The sequence below is a fragment of the Cervus elaphus genome, chromosome 5 (genome assembly GCF_910594005.1).
Source record: "Cervus elaphus chromosome 5, mCerEla1.1, whole genome shotgun sequence".
Lineage (NCBI taxonomy): Eukaryota > Metazoa > Chordata > Mammalia > Artiodactyla > Cervidae > Cervus > Cervus elaphus.
Genome location: NC_057819.1, coordinates 66,779,033 through 66,803,177, shown reverse-complemented (window position 1 = coordinate 66,803,177; position 24,145 = coordinate 66,779,033). Strand labels below are relative to the sequence as shown.

Here is a 24,145-nt window from a genome sequence, read left to right as displayed (position 1 = left end):
TTCAGTACCCTTTCATGGTTAAAAAAAAAAAAAAACTCTCCAGAATGTAGACATAGAAGAAGAATTCTACCTCAACATAAAGGCCATATACAACAAAACCATGGCCATGATTATTCTCAATGGTGAAAAACTGAAAGCATTTCCTCAAGATCAGGAACAAGACAAGGGTGCCCACTCTCACCACTATTATTCAACATGGTTTTAGAAGTCCTGGCCACAGCAACCAGACAATAAAAAGAAATAAAAGGAACCCAGGTTTGCAAAGAAGAAGGAAAGTTCTCATTGTTGCAGATGACATGATACTAAACATAGATAACCCTAAAATTGCCACCAGAGAATTACTAGAGCTTATCAATGAATATAGCAAAGTTGAAGGATATAAAATCAACACATAGAAATTCTTTACATTCTGATACACTAGCAATGAAAAATCAGAAAGAAATTAAGGAAACAATTCCATTCAAAATTGCAACAAAAAGAATAAAATACCTAGGAATAATTCTACCTAAAGACACAAAAGGCCTGTGTGCAGAAAACTATATATAAGACACTGATGAAATAAATCGAAGATGGCACAGATAGATGGCAAGATATACCATGTTCTTGGATTGGAAAATCAATATTGTGAAAATGAGTGCACTACAGAAAGTGATCTACAGATTCAATACAATCCCTGTCAAATTACCAATGCTATTTTTCACAGGACTAGAACAAAAAATTTCACTATTTGTATGGAAACACAAAAGACCTCAAATGTTCAAAGCAATCTTGATAAAGATAAACAGAACTGGAGGAATCAACCTGCCTGCCTTCAGACTATATTACAAAGCTACAGTCATCAAGACAGTATGGTACCAGCACAAAAAAGAAAAATAGACCAATGGAAGAAGATAGAAAGCCCAGAGATAAACCTGAGTATCTATGGGCATATTATCTTTGACAAAGGAAGCAAGAATGTGCAATAGAGAAAAGACAACCTCTTAAATAAATAGTGCTTGGGTGGGAAAGCTTGATAGATACATGTAAAACAATGAAACTAGAAAACTTCCTAAAACTACATACAAAAATAAGCTCAAAATGGATTAAGTTCTATAAGACTCTTAGAAGAAACATAGGTAGTACAGTCTTCGACATAAATCACAGCAAGATCCTCATTGACCCACCTCCCAGAGTAATGGAAATAAAAGCAAAAATGAATAATTGAGACATAATTAAGCTTGAAACTTTTGCACAACAAAGGAAATAATAAACAAGATAAGCAAACCTCAGAATGGAAGAGAATATTTACAAATGAAGCAACTGACAAAGGATTAATCTCCAAAATATAAATGTAGCTCGTACAACTCATTATCAGGAAAATAAACAGGCCACTCAAAAAAATGGGCACAAGACCTAAAAGACATTTCTCCAAAGAAAATGTACAGATGGCTGAGAAACACATGACAATATGCTCAACATTGCTCATTATTAGAGAAATGCAAATCAAAGCTACAACGAGGTATCACCTCAATCAGAATGGCCATCATCAAAAAAAAAAAAAAAAAAAAAACTACAAATAAATGCTGGAGAGGCTGTGGAGAAAAGGGAACTCCACTGTACTATTTGAGGGAATGTAAATTGGTATAGCCACTAAGGAGAACAGTATGGAGATTCCTCAACAAACTAACAATAAGGCTACAGTATGACACAGAAACCCAACTACTGGCATATACCCTGAGAAAACCACAGCTCAAAAAGTTACATGCCCCCCAGTGTTCATTGGAGCACTGGACAGGACATGGAAGCAACTTAGATGTCCATTGACAGATGAATGGATCAAGAAGGTGTGGCAATATATACAATGGAATATTACTTGGCCATAAAAAGGAACAAATTTGAGTCAGTTGCAGTGAGGTGGATGAACCTGGGGCCTGTTATACAGAATGAAGTAAGTCAGACTGAGAAAAACAAATATTGAATATTAACACACATATATGGAATCTAGAAAAATAGTACTGATGACCCTATTTACAGAGACAAAATGAAGACATAGAGAATTGGTCTAATGGACACAGTGGGGGAAGGTGAGGGTAGTCAAATTGAGGAAGTTGCATTTACATATATACACTGTCACGTGTAAAACGGATAACTAACGGGAAGCTTCTGTATAACACAGGGAGCCCAGGCTGGTGCTCTGTGACAATCTAGTGGAGTGGAATTAGGGGAGAAAGAAAGGAAGGAAGGGAGACTCAAGAGGAAAGGGGTGTGTGTGTGTGTGTAAATATAATTATGACTGATTAGCATTAATGTATGGCAGAGACCACCACAACATTCTAAAGCAATTACCCTCCAATAAAAAATGATATGTGTGATGATATTGTCTACACATACACTTATAAGTATAGGTATAGATTACTGAAGCAATATGGTGAGCATTTAATTGCTTTGTGTTTAGAAATGGATTTACTCCTCATAAGGCTAGCAGCGCTGAAGGATTGAATGGGATTATTGGACTCATACTTTCCTGGTAGCAAACTCTGGAGGGGATTCCAAAGGCAAAACAGACACCACATTTGAGAAAGTACAGCGTCACTGCAAAGCCGCTAACCACTGTGTTGTGATTACTGCTATACTTTTGTTTTGGTGTTCAGAGCAGTAGAAAAAGATTTATCTTCCAAGTGTTTCTTAAAATTGTCCATAGTTAAGGAACATTTTCTTAGCTAGCTAAGGGAAGAAATTAGCAGGTTTTATTACCCATTCGTTCATTCTGTGGGTTCTGATGGACCATCTCCTACTATTTCATGACCCTGTACCCTGGCAATACAAGCAAAGCTATAATGTATACAATCCTCATCCTGATTGGTCTAACAAATAATTATAAAGTCACTTATGGAGAAAAAGAAAAAAAAGTCACTTATGGACCTTTTAAACCATGCCAGTGGTTCTCAAATGTGACTGTGTTCAAGAATTATCTAAGAGGGTTGTTAAAATTGCAGCTTTTCAACAGATTTTGATTCAGCAGATTTAGAAAGTGGAATTAGGTCAGCTGCATAGAACAGAACATTCTCAATGGTATAAGTGAATTAGGAGCTTATTTCCTCTGGAGGAAGGCAGCCAAAATCTGATAAGGTTCTACCAAGGTTCTTTCTTCCTACTTCACCACCCTGGATACCTGAGTTCATCCATAAAGTAACACCAGGTTCCAGAATGGCTGCAGGCAATCTAACCATTGTGTTCACTTTCAAAGTGGCAGAAAGAGAAATAGGTAAAGAAAAAATGCATTCTTTCCCTTACAAAGTGCCTTCCTGGAATTCCTGTACAACACCTCCACTCTCATTACATTGGTCAGAATACTCTTACATGGAAAAGAAGGCCAGGAAATGTAGTATTCTAACGTGTGCTGCTGCTGCTGCTGCTGCTGCTGCTAAGTCGCTTCAGTCGTTTCCGACTCTGTGCGACCCCATAGATGGCAGCCCACCAGGCTCCCTCGTCCCTGGGATTCTCCAGGCAAGAACACTGGAGTGGCTTGCCATTTCCTTCTCCAAACGTGTATTGCTAGCCCCAACTAAATAAGGATCATGTTACTGAAAAAGAGACAATGGCGTTGTAACCAGTAATTTCTGCTCCACTGCATGTGGAATGTTGTCTAGGAACCTGCCACTTTAACATGCTTCCTCAGTGATTCTGATGCAGGTCACCATGGAGCTCACATTAAGGAACAGTGTATAGGAAATCAGAAAATTATAATTGGCTGAGTTTAAAACTCAGTCCATTTGATGGAGGCATTCAAGCCTCCAAGTTTATATATATCCTTTCAAGATATGTATTTTCAAGAAATATATATATTTTCAAGAAATATATTTCAAATATATATTTTCCAGGAATATATATCTTGAAAAGAAAATTTATTTATTAACAAGGGTAGAAAATGGGATGTGGGTGTTAATAAAGTACTTTAGTTGGCTAGGTATTATCATATTGTTGGGATGGACTTTTTAATAATGATAATAATATTTTAATATTAATATTTTAATAATAATATTATTATTAAAAAGTCCATTCCCAAAGAATGCTCAAACTACCACACAATTGCACTCATCTCACAGGTTAGTAAAGTAATGCTCAAAATTCTCCAAGCCAGGCTTCAGAAATACATGAACCGTGAACTTCCAGATGTTCAAGCTGGTTTTAGAAAAGGCAGAGGAAGCAGAGAGCGAATTGCCAACATCCGCTGGATCATCGAAAAAGCAAGAGAGTTCCAGAAAAACATCTATTTCTGCTTTATTGACTATGTCAAAGCCTTTGACTGTGTGGATCACAATAAACTGTGGAAAATTCTGAAAGAGATGGGAATACTAGGCCACCTGACCCACCTCTTGAGAAACCTATATGCAGGTCAGGAAGCAACAGTTAGAACTGGACATAGAAGAAAAGACTGGTTCCAAAGAGGAAAAGGAGTACATCAAGGCTGTATATTGTCACCCTACTTATTTAACTTCTATGCAGAGTACATCATGAGAAACCCTGGGCTGGAAGAAGCACAAGCTGGAATCAAGACTGCTGGGAGAAATATCAATAACCTCAGATATGCAGATGACACCACCCTTATGGCAGAAAGTGAAGAAGAAGTGAAAACCCTCTTGATGAAAGTGAAAGAGGAGAGTGAAAAAGTTGGCTTAAAGCTTAACACTCAGAAAACTAAGATCATGGCATCTGGTCCCATCACCTCATGGGAAATAGATGGGTTGACAGTGGAAACAGTGTCAGAATTTACTTTTTTGGTCTCCAAAATCACTGCAGATGGTGATGGCAGCCATGAAATTAAAAGACACTTACTCCTTGAAAGGAAAGTTATGACCAATCTAGATAGCATATTAAAAAACAGAGACATTACTTTGCCAACAAAGGTCCATCTAGTCAAGGCTATGGCTCTGATGCTTGGGGTTGCGAAGAGTTGGACACAACTGAGCGACTGAACTGAACTGAACTGAACTAAAATGAACTTGTTGTTCTTCGTTATTCAGTTCCAAAGTCGCGGCCAACTCTTAGTGACCCCATGGACTGCAGCACACCAGGCTTCCCTGTCCTTCACCAGCTCCCAGAGTTTATTCAAATTCATGTCCATTGAGTTGGTGATGCCATCCAACCATCTCATCCTCTGTCATCCCCTTCTCCTCTTTCCTTCAATCTTTCCCAGCATCAGGATCTTTTCCAAGGAGTCAGTTCTTCACATCAGTCAGCCAAAGTATTGGAGCTTCAACTTTAGTATCAGTCATTCCAATGAGTATGCAGGACTGATTTCCTTTAGGATGGATTGGTTTGGTCTCCTTTCAGTCCAAGGGACTCTCAAGAGTCTTCTCTAACACCACAGTACAAAGGCATCAATTCTTTGGTACTCACCTTTCTTTGTAGTCCAATTCTCATGTCCATACATGACTACTGGTAAAACCATAGCTTTGACTAGATGGACTTTTGTTGTCAAAGTAATGTGTCTGCTTTTTAATATGCTGTCTAGATGTGTCATAGCTTTTCTTCCAACATGACGTACTCTGCGTATAAGTTAAATAAGCAGGGTGACAATATACAGCCTTGACGTACTCCTTTCCCAATTTGGAACCAGTCTGTTGTTCCATGTCCGGTTCTAACTGTTGCTTCTTGACCCGCATACAGATTTCTGAGGAGGCAGGTAAGGTGGTCTGGTATTCCCATCTCTTGAAGAATATTCCACAGTTTGTTGTGATCTACACAGTCAAAGGCTTTGGCATAATCTATAAAGCAGAATGAGATATTTTTCTGGAATTCTCTTGCCTCCTTAGACCACCACTTTGCATGGTTTTGGTCACCACCTCCCATAGCATGTTACGAACTTCTGTCCATAATTCTTCAGGCACTCTGTCTACCAGATCTAATCACTTGAATCTATTCATCACCTCCACTGTATAATCATAAAGGATTTGATTTAGGTCATACCTGAAAGGTCTAGTGGTTTTCCCTACTTGCTTCGAGTTAAGCCTGAATTTTGCAGTAAGGAGCTCATGATCTGAGCCACAGTCAGCTCCAGGTCTTGTTTTGGCTGACTGTTTAGAGCTTCTCCATCTTTGGCTGTAAAGAATATACTCAGTCTAATTTCAGTATTTACCATTTGGTGATGTCCATGTGCAGAGTCATCTCTTGCTTTGTTGAAGAGGATATTTGCCATAACCAGTGTGTTCTGTTGGCAAAACTCTGTTAGCCTTTGCTCTGCTTCATTTTGTACTCCAAGGCCAACATTTCCTGTTACTCCAGTATCTCTTGACTTCCTACTACTAACTCCCCACATCTAGTATTAGCGGGTGCTTACTAATCAAGGCCGCTCCACTCCTTGTCTGCCAAGTCCAATGTGAACATATTCAGCCTTTTTCTTTTTTCTATCTTGATGCTATTCATATACTTCCTTCTAAAACTCACCCCTCTGTAGGTTCCTCATAATGTCTCCTGGTCTGCTCTAATCTTTGTACCATTATTCCTCAATCTCCTTCTAAATAGGTTCTTGGTCTTTCTTCCTTGCTCTTATTTGTTTGTGACTGTAGTCTCCCATCACTACATTTTCACTTTTCATAGACACCCCCAAATGGTATATTCATGGCCTGGCTCCATTCAGCAGTGTTATAACTCCCAGTATATGTCTCTCCCTGAGCTCTGCTCTGAGCGAGAGATTACACTTTCCAGTTGTTTATATTTCTATCTATGGGACCCTAGGCTACTAAAACTGCATATCCAAAACCAGGCTCATCCTACTTCTTCCAAGGCCCACTCCTCCAAATTAGCCAGTGTGGCACAATACAACCAGTTACGCTGACGGGCGCCCAGGCTTTCCTATGAGCCCTCAGGTACGTGTCCCAGCAGGATGCTGGCTGGGCTTTATAGTCAGCTGCTTTCTGGCTTAGTTGGCAAATGTAAGGCCCTCCCAAGAGTTTGGAGGCTTACTGGAAGGGAAAATCCAAGTTATTACACCACACACACACACACACACACACACACGCATCTTGCCAGACAATACTTAAAACAATTTCTTTGTTCTTGGTTGGACCCTTTATGAAATACCCCCCTTTTACACCCCTCAAATCATTACGTTCTTTCCTCTCCATCCTCACTGTCGTTGACTTTCTGTCTTCATAATTTCTCTCCTACATCTTGGTGACAGAACGTATGTCCTTTGAGTTAAGTTTGCTCGAGCAATCCATCCTCTATATTGTTGCAGACTGAACTCTCAAAGGTGACGGGCAGGTACTACTCTCCCATATAACCTGGCTGATAGCCATCTGCAAAGGAAAATCTATTACAAGTAGCTTCTTAGAATAGCTCCACCATGCCTTGGAGACCATGGTTGTACAACTCAGCAATAACTGATTGGCCCAAGGTCATGACCTGATCTGAAGGTATCTAATCTAAAAAGGATATGAGAGGGTTCAGTGGCCCATAAGGCAGCCTGGCTTGAAAACTTTGTTCATTGTGAGTACCAATACACCAACATTGCACCATCAATAGTCAGTCTAATTAGATCCTTTGGCAGTTTTCAGTGAGAGACTTTACCCAGGAGAGTGCAACGGAAGCGAAACAGAGGAAAGGAGTTGAGGGAAGCCGTGAGGCAGCAGACACAGTGACGCTCTCAGCATTGGGAACAGCAGCTCAGCAGCCCTGGGAGTACCAGCTAGAAGCTCCATGGGAAGAAATATGAGGACAGTATCCAGGGTCAGGAGGATCGCTGCTGGGACTTGGGAGCAGCTGTGAGCTGACAGGACAAGGGGCCACTCATCTGTTGGAGGAGATCCCTGTTCTTCCCCCTTCTCCATCTACCTTAAATAAATCTTTCCATAAAATGGTTTCTTTTCCTCACAATCTAATTCCACCCCCATTCATCATGTGTTTCACAAAATTGCTTACTTAGACTCACCAGAGGGACTTGGAAAGTTTAGGAAACACTTCCTTCCCATTCAGGACTTTTACAGTGTAAAGCCCTCCAGGATCTTGGCTCTTTTGTCTCTAGAAGCACCTGAGCAGAGCTGTTCTTCCTCAAAAGAACTGTGAGGTCTTTGTAATAGCACTGGGCACCTTTCTCTCAAAGCAGCCATGTGAATGCAGGTGATTATTCTTAATAACTAGCAGCAATCCAACTGCAAGGGAGTCTCATGACTCTGTGCCTTTGTATTTACTGCTCTGGGTGCCTGCAATGGCCAGGAAAAGGGAGTTGTCACTTTAAATGTTTGTAGTCTTACTGCTCAGTTAAAAGGTCAATGAAGACTTCTTTGCCACCCTCCCTTTCTTTCACTGCCTCCGGTAGACAGGTCTTGTCTGTCTGTTCCCTGACCTGTACAAAATTATCATTGTTTTGAAATCTGTTGAATTTTCATTCTCTCTCCTTAGACTGAGGAACTAGGACTAAGATTCTAACTAGTGCATTCCTATATAGCCCTGTGTACAGAGTACATAGAAGGTCTGCAAGAAGTTAATACATTCATTGAAGGAAAGCTTGTCCTGTTTATGGGAAGCCTCAGTGACCTGCTATGATACAATGGAAAGAAAGTTAGAGTCAAGCTTTGGATCTGGCTCTAAGTTTTTTGCATAATCACAAAGTATCTCAACCTCTACCTGATTTTCCACCTCTGAAATGTGGTCAGATGTTTAACGGTTCAGCCCAGTAACTTCTGTGGTCCTTGCTATGCCATGAATTCATTTCAGGACTGGGCTGGGACTTGCTTCTACTGACACCTCATCCTCACTGCACCTGTGGCCGATGTAAAGCCGCAACTGCCTTGGTAGTTATACATCACACGTTGGATTCTAGAGTTCATGTCTGTGACTCTGCTTGTTTGTTTGTGTTGATTTTGTGGAGTGGAGAGGGGATTCGTTATTTCATATTACACAGGACCCTTTTCTGCATAGTCAAGGTAGGCTTTAAGATGTAGATAACATAGATTATATAAATCTGAAGGAAGATTCACAAGATGTTTTAATTTCAAATATATAAAACTATGTTCAGTAAAGGAAGCTTTGAGAGGCAGAAACTTTCAGGCTACCATGTTCAAGAAAGTTTGTTATTTACTTTCATGCATTTCAAATTCAAAGACAAGAGGGGACAGTATGAAAATCTGATTTTATTGAACATGCATGTATACCAAATGTAAAATTAGTTGAGCTGACATATCCAGTTAGATAAAACTCTCTAAATAGATTATATAAAAATAGAAGATTAGCAACCATCATTTCTCATAGACTTCTCATCTATAATAAAAGCCTTTTGCCTTTGGCATAACTTTGATATTGCTGGAAAATATTTTTGATACTTGACAGTAATATTATGAAATAGAAAATGGAAAAATATGAAATATATCTCTATTCTAAAAAAATATTTTTTAAACAACAAATCCATACTTATTTGCTTGTTCTCGACAAGGAACACATTTAGCAGAACAAAGATCTGAAATGTATAATTTAATCACATTTCATCACATCACAGTCATCACATTTATTTTTCAGGAACCAGCCTTCTGGCAGGAAGGAAGGATGCATGATTCTTCCCAGACACTCCACCAGGAATTACTCATGAGTCAGAATTTGGTTAAAGTCCGCTGACATTTCCTTGACACATTTGTTCTCCACCCTTACAATAACAGGCCATTATTTTAGAGATCGGGGACAATAACTAGTCTCCTAACTCATAACTAGTTATCGTAACTAGTCCCTTGTTGTCTTGCCCCACGCCTCCATTTACCTACATGCTTTTGGGAGTTGTCCCTCTGAACCCCAAGTCTCTATTGCCTGTTCATAAAGTCTAAACTTGGTCTACACAAGACTTGCTCCACCCAGTCACTCTCTCCCAGCGTCGCCCCTCATCACCTCTGCTCTGCTCTGGCCTCTTGCACTTGCCCAAATGCCCACACGCAGTTTTTGGCTTTCAGTCACAGAATAAGAAAGTACCTCACTCTTTTGAGCCAGGCATGGTGGGGGCAGTTCTCATGCCTTTGCTCATGCTGTCCCCAATGTGTAAAATTTGTGCTTTTGGACAACACTCCCATTTTTCAAGTCTCAGTACAGTCCGTAGAGTTTTGGCTGTATCAGTGAAAGTGAACCGCTGCTTTTTCTGTGCCTTCCGTCAGCTTCATTGCAGAAAGCCTCACTGTGTCCTTCTGTGCACATGGGCCATCAGCTTTGAGGAGAAGGCCCACATCCTGCTCATCTTTTCACCCTCAGCACTTGCAGAGCACCCGGCACTTGCATTGTTTCATCTTAGCGCTGGCTAGTCCTGTTCAACCTTTAGCTAGGTATGGCAAAGAACAAAATAAGCAACCAAAAACTGCATCGTACACTACTGGATTATCATTTCACAAGTTAGAGTAAAAATTTGCAGGATTATAAGGATGAATTTTACCTAATGAAGCCCAGAGGAATTCACTAGAGACATTAATGGCTCAGGGTTTCTTCCATAATCACAATCAAGGATTATATGCTTCTTTTTCTTCCTTGTTAAACAACCAAACTGAGCACAACAAAATAAAAACTCTGATTTTCTCCTAAGAAGGTCAACAAGCTCCAGGGAATAAAACCTTCCTTCCCATTCCCTTTTCCCACAAGTAACAGGACACGTCAGTATGATGAGATCCCCTCTTTCTATTTCTCTGCCTGATGCTGGCACTGCCTCCCTCACACAGATTCCTCTGATCCTTCAGGAAGAGTTCTTCTATTTGTTTTCCCAAAGCACTGTGTATACTCTAATACAGGTAGTTAACAAACATGAATTCTAGGCCATGAAATTGTAACAGGTCAATGTTTGGCACATAATGAGCACATAAATGAAAGATGAATTGAATCTTGCTTTAAGGATATGAAGTGAGTCAAGACTAATTAGCTTAATTTCAACCTCAAATACTTCCCTTAGCTTTTAATGAGAGATCATGATCTTTGAACACAGATTTAACAATACACAGTGATTGTTTTTGCGACCTACAATACTAAAGTCTGAAGAAAGGTGTAAATTATTCATGAGCACACCATATGTTTAAATGAGTTTATTTATAAACAATTGCTATATAAGTAATATACAGTAAGAGAAAACCACTAATACAATGGAGTTCTCACAGTGGTTGTTTTTATGTATACACACTTAGAATAACTTTAAGTGTTTGGTACAGGCTCATAGAACACTTCATTCTGTGGTGTTGTCATTTCATGTTTTAAGTATTCAACACATTTAAATGATTAAATACAAAGTTTATTTATTATTAAACTCTAACTGAATTTGTTGTTGGTAAATTAGTGGTGATAAAACATCAAATATACTAAAATCTACTCTTAAATTTGTTCTGATTGGATCACTGAGTTACCAACCCTCATACCACTCTATGTGACTCATTATTTTCTGATTCTTGATAGTTTATAGGCTTGTAGCTTAGTTTTTAGAATTTGGTAATTCTGCAAAAGTACTTGCACGCTGGCTTTAACATTGGGGCATCTCAACTCTGACATTAAAACAGCCTCTGTGTAATCAACTTATATGCTTGGTAGTATTAAGACACTTAAAAATGACTTCTAACAGCTATTTCCCTTAGTCTTACTTGCTTGGGTTTTTATATATTGCTGAAGCATCATTCTTTTAAGGATGTAAACTATACTGACTTGGTAATGAAATGAAGAAACCTAACTAGAAGACAAATGCCAGGGCTTTTAAAAATTATACAGTGCATTAGTAAGTGCTTTAAAATTAAACCATCCAATGACATACATGCAAGTTACACTATAGATGCAAAAAAATGGATTGACTGTGCTCTTATGTTCACCTCCACCAATGCTCTATACTAACTACACTGTTATGACAATAAAGAACTGACAATTTGTTAGTCTGAGTACATGTCGGAATACCTGTACTCAGTCTCAGGACATCAGTCTGAGTACATGTGCTCCATACATCTCTGTATTTAACTGGCACATCACTCTCCAAGTACCCAACTTACTTCAATCCTATGTTCATTTTCCTCTCAGAGTGGTTCAAAGTAACTACAGTGACACACAAAAGGGAAAAAAAATGAATGCCAGGCTTCCTATTAAGTAAAGCCAAATCAAAACTATAGTATTATTAGCTATTTCTGCAGGAAAACAGATTTCTATAGTTCTGGTCAGTTATTTTATCATTAAACCTTAATTTTGCCCATATTGTTTCAAGAAATCAAATTATTCTCGACTTATTGGAAATTATATATAATACACAAAGAAAATGTGATTTTTTTTGGCCAATCATCAAACATGCTTTCATCTGAACAAGGGAAATCATTTTAGTTTAACATAAAATTTTCAATGAAACAGCATAAATTTACAGTATTTAGTGGTCTCATTCAATAAATTTTCCAATCTTCTAATTCAGGCTTAACAGAGAAGAGCAATGATCACAGGAGAAAAGCACATAACACACGACCTCCTGTGGCCATCACCTCACAGGTTGGCTTTCTTGTGGTGAATCCTAGTGCAGGCCATCACGCTCCAGGATTCTCAGTGCCTGGAAACGGAACTGCCTGGGAAGATTCAGAAATCCTCCATTCTTGGGCTTACACGGTAAGCACTTGGCGTGATCCTCAATCACACTTTTATCCAGCACACATTATTGTAGGTCAGATTTTTCTCGACAATGCTTATACTGATTTGTGCTATATAAATATAAACATTTCTATACACAGAATGCATACACTGACACAGGAGTATGAAGTTAGCCAGCCATCCACAAGCAGAATGGAATAAAAATTGCAGGAAGAGTAGTATATGATGCCAAGCCCAGACAGACTATAGACGCCAATCCCAAGACTGCCGAAGCAAGGACACTTCTCTGATCACGAATAATTATCTTCACATTCTCACAAAACTGGAAAATAAAATTTAAGAATATTAGAAAAGGCTAAACCCAAGAAGAATCATATATACCAAACAGTAGAGCACAACTTTTCCAGCTATTTCCTGTCACCAGAAGAACTAGAATTTCTCTCACAACTTAGGAAAGAATTTAAGTTGTTAACAGTTCGGTTTCCTGATTCCACATCCCATAGTGGCTGAAATAATACTTTAGGCACTTGCCTTTGTAAATGCAGAACATTTACAGAAAACTACAGAGAATATAACCACATAAAAGTTATTCAGGATTAAAGGTTAAAAACAACATTAAACTGCCTCTTGGTAACAATAACATATTCAAAAGTAAAATGATCTTGAGCGAATAGAATTTAGCCCATCATAATTGGTGAATTTGATTCCTACAACTCACCATTCTAAAATCTGGCAATATTTCTGATGATAAATTTCTGATAAGCCACAAAATCTAAAGACATCAAAAGTCTAATTTTATTGTCCTATCCCATTCCCTGCCAAAATAAAGTCAGATCAATTGAAATTGAAAATTGGCTGCTGGAGATAAACATAAACGAGATCTTTACCTGCTGAGGAATGCATTCTTCTAAGATGTGTATTTTTTTATGAGAAACTAATTTTTCTCAGAAATATTGCCTGGGTCACTCTTAATCATTTAACCTGTCCAGACTATCTTCTTCTCCTCCATGCAAATATTGAGGTTGTTGTGAGGATCAAATGAGATCTATTTTGCAAAAGTACTCTGCATTCGTCTGCATGCTGTATAAATGTAAGGTATTACAATGATTATTTTCACTGCTAGATCTTGACAGTTATCTCTACCTCATCACTGTTGGGGCAGAATTTAGCAATTAATTGCTCCATTTTTATAAGAGTTTCCTACTTGTGCTCAGCTAGTGAAGAATCTACCTGCAATGCAGTAGATCCCGGTTTGATTCCTGGGTTGGGAAGATCCCCTAGAGAAGAAAATGGCAACCCACTCCAGTATTCTCACCTGAAAATCCCATGCACAGAGAAGCCTGATGGGCTACAGTCCATGGGGTCACAAAAAGCTGGGGACACAACTGAACGACTAAGCACTTGGCTTTAAGCTCATTTTCTAGATGGCACTGTATATGCTTTTAGGGTCTCCTAGAATTGCCTATGTAGTTCTGGACAGCCACATTTCCAAATTCTTAATGGATAGAATGAAAGTGAAAGTGTTAGTCGCTCAGTCATGTCCAGCTCTTTTCAACCCCATAGACTGTAGCCCACGGGTTCCTCTGTCCATGGAATTCTCCAGACAAGAATACTGGAGTGGGTATCTTCCTGACCCAGGGATCAAACCCAGGTCTCCTGCATTGCAGAAACAAGTCCAATATATTTTAACACACCACCTTCACTGCAAGGCTGTCTGTCAGTACTTTTATACAGTATCTCAACAAATATAAAATTTCCAGTTGGTTATCCATATATCATTCTTTTTGTGTGTCAAACACATGATTTGCCTCTTTCTGCTAAGCTAACAAGATATTGAGTAACAAATACGTAATTTTAAAGTGATGAGGATCAAACTGAATGAAGTTTTCAGGATAGTAAGAAAAACTGTTTGGCAAATAATGGGGAGATACACATTTAGGTGGGCTTCCCAGGTGGCACAGCAGTAAAGACTCCTCCTGCCAATGCAGGAGATGTAGGAGACATGTGTTCAATCCCTGGGTCGGCAACCCACTCCAGTAGTCTTTCCTGGAAAATTCCATGGACAGAGGAGGAGCCTGGAGAGCTACAATCTATGGGGTCACAAAGAGTTGGACACAACTAAAACATACACACATACATTTAGATAAATATGAATACTGTCTTGATATAGTCATTCTTCTTTAATTTTTTTTCCCAATAATATTTAATTAATTAGAATCATTGTGGACTTTCTTTCCCCCATAAGAGGATCATCACATTTCTAATGTCCTGTCCAGGAGGCACCTCTGGTGTTGCTCTATGGTAGGAAATGCCCTCTAGTTCTAGATTAATATTAAGAAGCCTGTAGGGGCACCTTTGAGCAACAAATCCCTGCAAATTAAAAGGGGTACATGTATTCATTTTGGCAATGCAAAGCAATACCAGCAAAGAAAAGAAAAGCATAAGAAATAATAATAGTTACTAATTAAAGGGCTTTATAGTTTATGAAATACTGAAATTATTATAAAATGGTTTAATTCTACATTTTCTAAGCTTGTTTAAAAAAAAAAAAAAAGCATCACTGCCAAAGTGAAAAAAAAAAGATTCTCTTCCAGTTCACTTTCACATGATTAACTGTAGTGTTTTCACGAGGGAAAGTGCTCTTGAGAGATTTTATAAATACAAATTTAAGTAAGACAACTGTGTAACTCTCACGTTAATCTGATAACAGTTGTATATGTGGAGAATTCAATCACCAGTCCCAGAAGCAAGGCAGTCCTCATGTTTCTAGAAAATAAAAGCCAGTCCTCCTTCAGAACTAATGACCTACTTCTCTCAGAGCATGTTCAAAAACAGTCCTTAGAATTGGAAAATTTGGGAAGGGGATTTTTTTTTTCCCCTAGGAAATCTACTGTGTGGCCAAATTGTTTGTTAGACCATTCACAGTGAAGACAAAAACTCAGTTTCACAAGAGGTACTATGCAGCAACAGCAATTAAAGCACTTCTCTACTTCTATAAAACCTTTAAAAGTTTCCAAAGAGGAAAAACTGTTCCAACTAGTTATTTATGCAGATTAAATATTTTACTACCTTAAAAAAGCACTTGTACTATTTTTTTGTAGAAATATACAATACAGTGTTATATGTGTTCCATGAAAGGGTAACTCCTAATTATGGGAGGGAAATACTGTTTTTCCTTAGAGAAATGACTTGCTTGGGTCGTAAGTAAATCTGACATGTTTCCTTTTGAACACTTTTGGAGCCAGTGTTTGTAAATGTGGTGAAGCTCATTTCTAAACAGTCCTGGACTGATGCTGTGATTCTTGAATCACTGCACAGTGCTTTAACTGTATTTTTATTTCACTTAGAATTCCTAGATTGAGTCTGTTATGGCTTTATAAATATTCTGTAAGGAGTTTCATATATGGATGTAAACAAGCACTATACTTTCATGCTCTGTGAAAGAGGAAAGATTTTCCCATGTGGGTCAAAAAATTATATGTGGAAAAATAAAATACTGGTTACATGGACTTAGATTCTTTTGGTCCCAACATATCTAAACATGAAGAGTATAAATGAAATGTATTATGTGGTTGCCCAGATTTTCATTGTGAAGGATGCACAGTAACAGCACCTCTTTAGCAACTGCAGAGAAGGTTAAGACTTCCAATTGCAAATGAAATTGCAGGCTTAAAATGTGATTTTTATAAGTTAAAAGGTTTCAAAAGGCAATAAAAAAATCCACTATTTTTTCCTTTGGCTTTGTAGCTAATTTAATCATCTTAAATTCTAACAGTCCCCCCCCCCCCCACTTTTTTAAAGTACCCATAAAATTACCTTCCAACATTTAATGACTCTTCTGGAAAACCAATTGTTTTAATCTCTGGGGAACTCTGAAACACTCCAACCCAACTGTGGGGCTAGTGGATATAGGATGCTTAACAATGGGGAAGTCTAAATGGGGATTAAAGCCAGCATAAAAGAAATGCAGAATACCAAGGAGAAGATTTCCCTCAAGCTCAGCCACAGGAGTAAAAAACCTACCAGGGAGGGCTTCCTAATGGATATTTTGGTAGTTTATATTAAGCAAAGAGAATTCTCTCTCTGCAGCTCATAGGGAAAACGGGCATGCTTCCTTGTTTTAAAGGCACAACAATTTGTACTAGACAGTGTTATAGATTAAATATAAACTCTGGACACCTTCCTTCCAACTGCCAATTCTTGGGTAAAGTTGCAAGCATAAGGCGACAGGTTTTGTGTGACCCTCCCAGTCACCTGCCCTTGTCATTTCAACTATGCTGGGTGGACCCCCTGATGACTTCTGCGGCAATAACTGGGCAGCTCTCTGGCGTCGCTGGCAGCGGAACGGCATTGCCACATTCTTTCTCCGTGCATTTCGAGACATCCTGCAAGGCACATTGCCATTTATTTCTTTACTTCGCTTTCCCGAGGAACACCAGAAGGTTCGTTACTAAATCTAGAACTCAATCCCTGCTCCCAGGGGAGAGGAAAGTTTAGGGATGGGAGGAGGTGTTCCCACCGAGCCCACCGGGGAGTCGGTCACACGTGGTACCTTGTCGGCCTGGGGGCTAATCGCGGTGCCGAACCTGCAGTAGGTGACGAAATGCTCGCAGTTGTTCCAGAGCAGGCTGTAGGGAGTTATGCCCAGCAGCTTCTCTGCCCTCTGCGCCACCTCTTCGTTGAGCAGCGCCTTCTTCTTGAGGGACCTGTCCAGGTGATTGACCAGGATCTCGGCTCCGTAGGCGAAGTCCTCCACGGTGTCCACGCGGATGCTGGCCACCCTGCAAATGACGCCTAGGATGAGACGCTTGTTGGAGACCACCTTCTGCGTGAGCCCTCTGTCGTCAGTCAGGGCCAACAGGATATCGGGCATCATGTGGGCGACACGGTTGTCGCCCAGGTAGATGCCATAGTGCGTCAGGTGTGTCCGAGGCACCTCCAGCACGTCGCCGCGGAGAAAAGAGTTGATCTCATATAAAGTGTTCCCAGCCTTGTCTTCCCCCGGGGCGCCCGAACTGAAGAACTTGAAGTTGGAGATGAAGAGCAGCTTCTCCAGCACGAGCGACACCGCCTCCAGCATTGGGTTCTTCATCCTGTAGGGAAAAGGGAGTTTTGTGGCTGGGGCACCGCCGTTTCTCCGGGACGGGCCGCGCGGAGCCCGGCTAGGTGCGCTGCGCCGCCGCTCACCGGCAGGCCGGCCGGCCAGTGCCGCGGGGCACGTCGCCTGCGGAGGAGGGAGGGAGAGAAAAAGGAGAAGGCGAGAAGCCTGGAGATCGGCTTGGCTTGGCCGCACCCCACGGGGGACTGAAGAGGATGCGGAGCTGGCCGCGGCTGACCGCTGGGACAGCGGGACCTGCCCGCCAAGCTGGAGGCTATGTATATGAAGCGCACCTGGAGGTCGGGCCGGGGCGCAGAGCCGCGCGCGGTGCTAGCAACGGAGCCTTTGCCGAGGCTTTTATCGCCGTCGAGGGGGCGGGGCCGGACGCCATCACAGACCCGGCGAGAGCGCTGATTGGGGCTGGCGGCAGGGGCGGTGCCGGCCCGCAGGCCCCTTGGAAAGGGCGGGCCGCTTCTGGGCTTCGAGGTTCTGCCCTCCCTCTGCGACCCCTTTCAGGGCAGGCCTCCTCTTTGAGATCCAGACCTTAGCACTTCCCGCCTCTCAGCGGCCGGCTTTGGAAAGTAGAAGCCGCGCAAGAGATCTTGCGCCTGCTAGATTGGGGCGTGCTCTGGGTACCTCTGGGACGTTTTTGGTGGAGAGTCTCCTTGGGCGAGATTTCTGAGTAGAGCCACCTCTCGCCAAAAGGTTGGATACTCGGAGACGTCGGCTTCCTAAAATATCTAAATTTACTCTGAGAAGTGTGCGCGCCTCGAAAGCCTCCAGATTCCTTCCCAAACTACGTAGAGCAGTGGTCCTGCACACCGCGCACTCTTCTCCCCTTTAAATGCCCCGAATGACCCTCGCTGTCCGCTGGCGCGCGGATGGGAAGCGGCGCGCGGTTGGGAAGCGACCCCGCGAGTGATCGGAACCCGAGGCGCCTCCGCGTTCCGTGGCGCCAGGGACCGTTGAGCGCACGGTTCCCAACGGTCAACAAGTAAAACGACGAAGCGCCCAACATTCTCCTGGAAAACCGAATTAATTTTTCCAGCTTCAGAGCCACACGGATCCTGCTTCTTCGGTTCACTGACCGAAACTTCGCCTCTTACAGCGCAGCCCCCCGGAGGCGACCGAGCAAGGGGCGGTGCCCTCCTGGCCTGAGCGCCCGGGGCCGCGCACAGCGGGGCGGTTCTGGGGCGCACGCGCTCCAGGGCGCCGCGGTCGCCGAGTCAGCGCCAGGCTCCATACGCGGAGCCATCGCCGAGTCAGCGCCAGGCTCCATACTCGACCCATCGCCGAGTTCCGTGCTCACGCATTATGTAAACACGTAAATTCCTGGGACAAAGGCCACGATGAGGGCGCCTCGGTTGGCTCCACAAAGCCGCCCCGTACGGAGCTAACAGGTTCTGTCAGCTAGCAAATTCTCCGCCCGCCTGGGTGAGGGCGCTCCCGGCGGGTGATGGATGAAGGGACACCCGTCTTACCTGGAACACGGAGTGGAATGGAGACCAGACGGGGATGAAGCCGGCTCCTTATTATCCTCTGAGGCCCAGCCTTCGCACTCGCTCACTATCTGCCGTCAGCGCTCTGCCCCAGACGTCCGGCTGCTGGTGACTTTTGTTCATTTCACAAAAGATTTCGAATCACATTTTAGTCCCAGCAAGAAGAAGAAAATTCCATTTCCCACAAAAAAAAAAAAAAGAAAAGAAAAAAAAATCGAAAAAGGAAGGTGGGGTAAGACGGGAGAGGCAGTGTATGAGGAAATTTTAAGATATTATTTCCTCATTCTTAGCCTCAAATTTAAAGAAAAGTGCGATCAGCGGGTAGTTTAATCAAACTCCTGGACACACAGGCGCTAGTTAACGTCCAGCAGCACACCAGCTCCCGAGGTCTGCAACTCTGGGATGTCTGTGGACATTTTTAGCAGTCCGATCCAGACCTTGGCATACACGTTAACTGCAGACCCGGCTCTGGTCTCGCTGCTCTGGTCCAGTTTTGGGAAAGCACGGATACCTGGGCCTCCAGAGTCAAGAGCCAAGCGGCCCGGGGAGATCAAAAGGGACTTGGTAATTAGCGATTTCCGTCTCTAGTGGTCACTAACCCGACTTAAAACGCTACGACAGTCTGCACCCGGCGAATTTGCTGGAGACAAAAGCAAGGAGAACTGCCTCAGGGCAGGCAGTTTCACTCTTTCAGAGAGGGGGTTGGGGGGGAATTAAGGAGAAATCACCTACAGACATAGTCGCATCCCCGGGGCGTTTTGTGAGTCAGGCAGCGCCAAGCCGATTTGCATTTGATTTTTCTCTTTCCCAGTAAAGTTAATTTTTGGGCCGCCGCCTCTGAAAAGGGAATCACTTAATGAAAGAAAAAGAGAGAAAGAGATATGAGAGTAATATGAAGCATGAAGCCGACTACGTTGCTCAAGATGTAGGCGCTCTGCTGTCTTGGGCAATGAATGGTGAGAGAGTGTCCATAGTTTCTGGGACGTTATTTTTGCCTGGATTAAGTCCCTATTTTTAAGCCAGAGGGTTATGCTGTTGAATAAATTTATTTTTCTCAATGTAACTGCCCCAGACCTGCCCTCTCGGCCTTCCCTGCCTGCCGGGAATTCGGCTCCGGGAACCTGTAGGAGAAAATGAAACGTCTTCATGTGTCCATGTTTGAAGTCTCTTCAGATCTGTCGAGCAGGGAGGCGTCAGCGAGGACTAGGCTGCTTTTCCGCTGAGAGAATGAGCTCTTGTTGGCTGAACAAAACTTTCCTTACAACTGCAGTAGTCAGCATTCTCAGAGTCGCATATAAGTAAGCCTGCCTCCCTAAATCAGTCAAACTAAGGAAACACAATTGCTATTAGAAGGAAAGGCCCCTAACATCAGAACATCTTCCTTCCTAAACCAGAAGCGGTCATTCATTCGTAAAGGGGAAAATCCGACTTGCTAGAGAGACTCCTGGTTTCCCAGTTGTAGGAAAGGTCGCTACATTCAACAAGTTTCGTGCAAACGCCTTAAATGCATTCAGAACTGGTCGCCCGGTCTGGTGGGGGGATTGTGAAAGCATGCTGGCCTTCCAGGACAAAATAATGATGTCAAAGAACTATCAACACTGGCCTCGCTGTTTCTTTCTACCTTCCCAAGGAAAGAGCAAAGTCAAAAGACAGTCACAGCATCCACTCAGGCCGGCGTCCGTGTCTCCCAGTGGGGCAGACCACGATTCCACGGGGTTTCTGCATAAAGAAAGCTGGAATCCGGGCTCGCAGAGCCTACCTAACTTTCAGGCTTCACCTTCAGGCCCTGTATCCCGCCGCGGGTCCCAAGAGAAAGAGCTTCGGTTGGTTCTCCGTTCTCCGGCCAAAGGGTGGAGTCCCGCAGAAGCCCGAAAGCTGAGGGGTTTCCTATCCGCAGACTTTTTACCTCTGGAGATCCTCTTCCTCAGAAGACTTTGTAGCGGAAGACTGGATCACAGAATCTTGTACTTCCTCTGTGCTAGGCACTGAATTAATAAGCATTTTCTCACTTAGTCCTCCTAACCCTACGAGTGTAGCCTCTGTTTTACACAGGAAGAAACTGAGGTTATAAGTCACTCTCTGTGACGTGTGTTAGTGGGGATCAGGACTGAACCACAGCTTCTTTGCTCCCAGGTCCACCACCATTGAGGAAGGTCTGACTTCCCGTCAGTTCACCCACCTATCACCCCATCACCCAGGGCCTACTGTATGACCAGCTCTGTTCCCAGTCCTGGAATTTCGTTTAAATACCCAACCTAAATTTAGCTCCCAAAACTTTTCTTTTTCTTTTGGACTTCATTTCCCTGCTTCTGTAGGGATTCCAATTTTTAACATCACTTACTGCTATAGAGAAGGATCTGATTATGTTTCTAGTTAAAAGAATCCCTCACAGGAAGGCCCAGCACTACCTTCTCCTTAGAGACAAGAATAGGATAGGCAGATAGGTGATGGGTATCTTGCCAAGGGCACAGAGTCAGAAATAGAATCTAAGGGCAATGTCCCAAACTCCTTAGCTCTTAGAACTTCTCTCTCCTAAGCCTGACAAGTTTGGCTTTCTGAACTTAATGTTTTTTGATTTATCATCCTTCAGGATTATTTTGTTGTTGCTGTTAGATTTTTTAGACTAATAAATCACTGGGCACGTAAATAACAACAGTCTTAATGCTTGTTTTCCTTCTGGATTGGGTACCCATCTGCTCTCGGTCCCTTTATATATGCTCAGCTCTGGCCACAGGGATGCAAACAGGGTCTCAAAGTAGCTGACTCTAAGGAGACAAAGAATAAAAGTCTTTGTGAACTCCCCTCTGGGGGCAGAGGAAAAAGAGCTGACACCTTTTCAAGGAATCTCCTAACTCAGTGTTCCCTGGAGTGTTTTCTGGCAGGAAGCCATTACCTCCTGGGAGGAAGATCCCCCAACTTCCTTGCTGGTTGGCCAGCACCTTACTCTTGAGGGCCTCCATCCTGCATAGGGTCTTTAGAAAGATTAAAGGCAGCAGCTCCAGCCAGACAGGACTTAGTTGTTTTTTGTTGTTGTGGCTGTTGTTGTTTTGAAAGCCATAAAATAACACACACACAAAAAAAACCCAAGAAATTCATATTGAATATTGCAAAAATCTTATCTCTTCAAGAATATTAGAGATACCAAGGGAACATTTCATGCAAAGATGGGCTCAATAAAGGACAGAAATGGTATGGACCTAACAAACAGAAGAGATTAAGAAAAGGTGGCAAGAATACACAGAAGAATTGTACAAAAAAGACCTTCATGACCCAGATAATCACGATGCTGTGATCACTCACCTAGAGCCAGACATCCTGGAATGTGAAGTCAAGTGGGCCTTAGGAAGCAATACTAGGAACAAAGCTAGTGGAGGTGATGGAATTCCAGTTGAGTTATAAAGTGCTGCTCTCAATATGCCAGCAAATTTGGAAAACTCAGCAGTGGCCACAGGACTGGAAAAGGTCAGTTTTCATTCCAATCCCAAAGGAAGGCAATGCCAAAGAATGCTCAAACTACCACACAGTTGCACTCATCTTACATGCTAGTAAAGTAATGCTCAAAATTCTCCAAGCCAGGCTTCAGCAATACATGAACCATGAATTCCAGATGTTCAGGCTGGTTTTAGAGAAGACAGAGGAACCAGAGATCAAATTGCCAATATCTGCTGGATCATCGAAAAAGCAAGAGAGTTCCGGAAAAACATCTATTTCTCCTTTACTGACTATGCCAAAGCCTTTGACTGTGTGGATCACAATAAACTGTGTAAAATTCTGAAAGAGATGGGAATACCAGACCACCTGATCTGCCTCTTGAGAAACCTGTATGCAGGTCAGGAAGCAAAAGTTAGAACTGGACATGGACCAACAGACTGGTTCTAAATAGGAAAAGGAGTACGTCAAGGCTGTATATTGTCACCCTGCTTATTTAACTTATATGCAGAGTACATCATGAGAAACCCTGGGCTGGAAGAAGCACAAGCTGGAATCAAGAGCATCTTGATGAAAGTGAAAGAGGAGAGTGAAAAAGTTGGCTTAAAGCGCAACATTCATGGATGCATGAGACAAGTGGTCAGGGCTGGTGCACTGGGAAGACCCAAAGGGATGGGATGGGGAGGGAGGTGGGAGCGGGGATCAGGATGGGGAACACATGTAAATCCATGGCTGATTCATGTCAATGTATGGCAAAAACCACTACAATATTGTAAAGTAATTAGCCTCCAACTAATAAAAATAAATGAAAAAAAAAAAAAAAAAAAGCTCAACAGTCAGAAAACTAAGATCATGGCATCCAGTCCCGTCACTTCATGGCAAATAAATAAGGAAACAGTTTTTATTTTGGGGGGCTCCAAAATCACTGCAGATGGTGATTGCAGCCATGAAATTAAAAAACGCTTACTCCTTGGAAGGAAAGTTATGACCAACCTAGACAGCATATTAAAAAGCAGAGACATTACTTTGCCAACAAAGGTCCGTCTAGTCAAGGCTATGGTTTTTCCAGTGGTCACGTATGGATGTGAGAGTTGCACTATAAAGAAGGCTAAGCGCCAAAGAATTGATGCTCTTGAACTGTGGTGTTGGAGAAGACTCTTGAGAGTCCCGTGGACTGCAAGGAGATCCAACCAGTCCATCCTAAAGGATATCAGTCCTGGGGGTTCATTGGAAGGACTGATGCTGAAGCTGAAACTCCAATCCTTTGGCCACCTCATGCGAAGAGCTGACTCACTGGAAAAGATCCTGATGTTGGGAAAGATTGAGGGCAGGAGGAGAAGGGGACGACAGAGGATGAGATGACTGGATGGCATCACCAACTCAATGGACATGTGTTTGGGTGGACTGTGGCAGTTCAAGATGGACAGGGAGGCCTGGCATGCTGCGGTTCATGGGGTCACAAACAATCGGACACGACTGAGCGACTGAACTGAACTGCACTGAACTGATTGCAAAAATCATATTTCCGTAAGTGAATACAGCTTGCTATAAATTAATAACAGGTCAAGGCAGTTGT

At 42.2% G+C, this 24,145-nt stretch overlaps 1 protein-coding gene across 6 annotated transcripts in view; it reads right to left on the bottom strand.

The window, feature by feature from the left end:
- Positions 1-11,009: 11,009 nt before the first annotated feature.
- The window catches only part of LRAT (lecithin retinol acyltransferase), a 154,563-nt gene continuing 141,427 nt past the window's right edge, over positions 11,010-24,145 (bottom strand). For 2 of the 6 annotated variants that reach the window (XM_043902675.1, XM_043902677.1), the window contains 3 exons: positions 19,123-19,252; positions 17,130-17,636; positions 14,643-16,928 (listed from right to left, as the gene is read on the bottom strand). In XM_043902675.1, the coding sequence (XP_043758610.1) occupies positions 16,685-16,928; positions 17,130-17,635 (750 nt within the window). In that variant the 5' untranslated portion in view covers position 17,636; positions 19,123-19,252 and the 3' untranslated portion in view covers positions 14,643-16,684. Of the gene's footprint in view, positions 12,866-14,642; positions 16,929-17,095; positions 17,637-17,934; positions 18,039-19,122; positions 19,626-24,145 lie in introns of those variants that run through there. The other 4 variants (XM_043902672.1, XM_043902676.1, XM_043902671.1 and 1 more) reach the window with 4 other exon arrangements.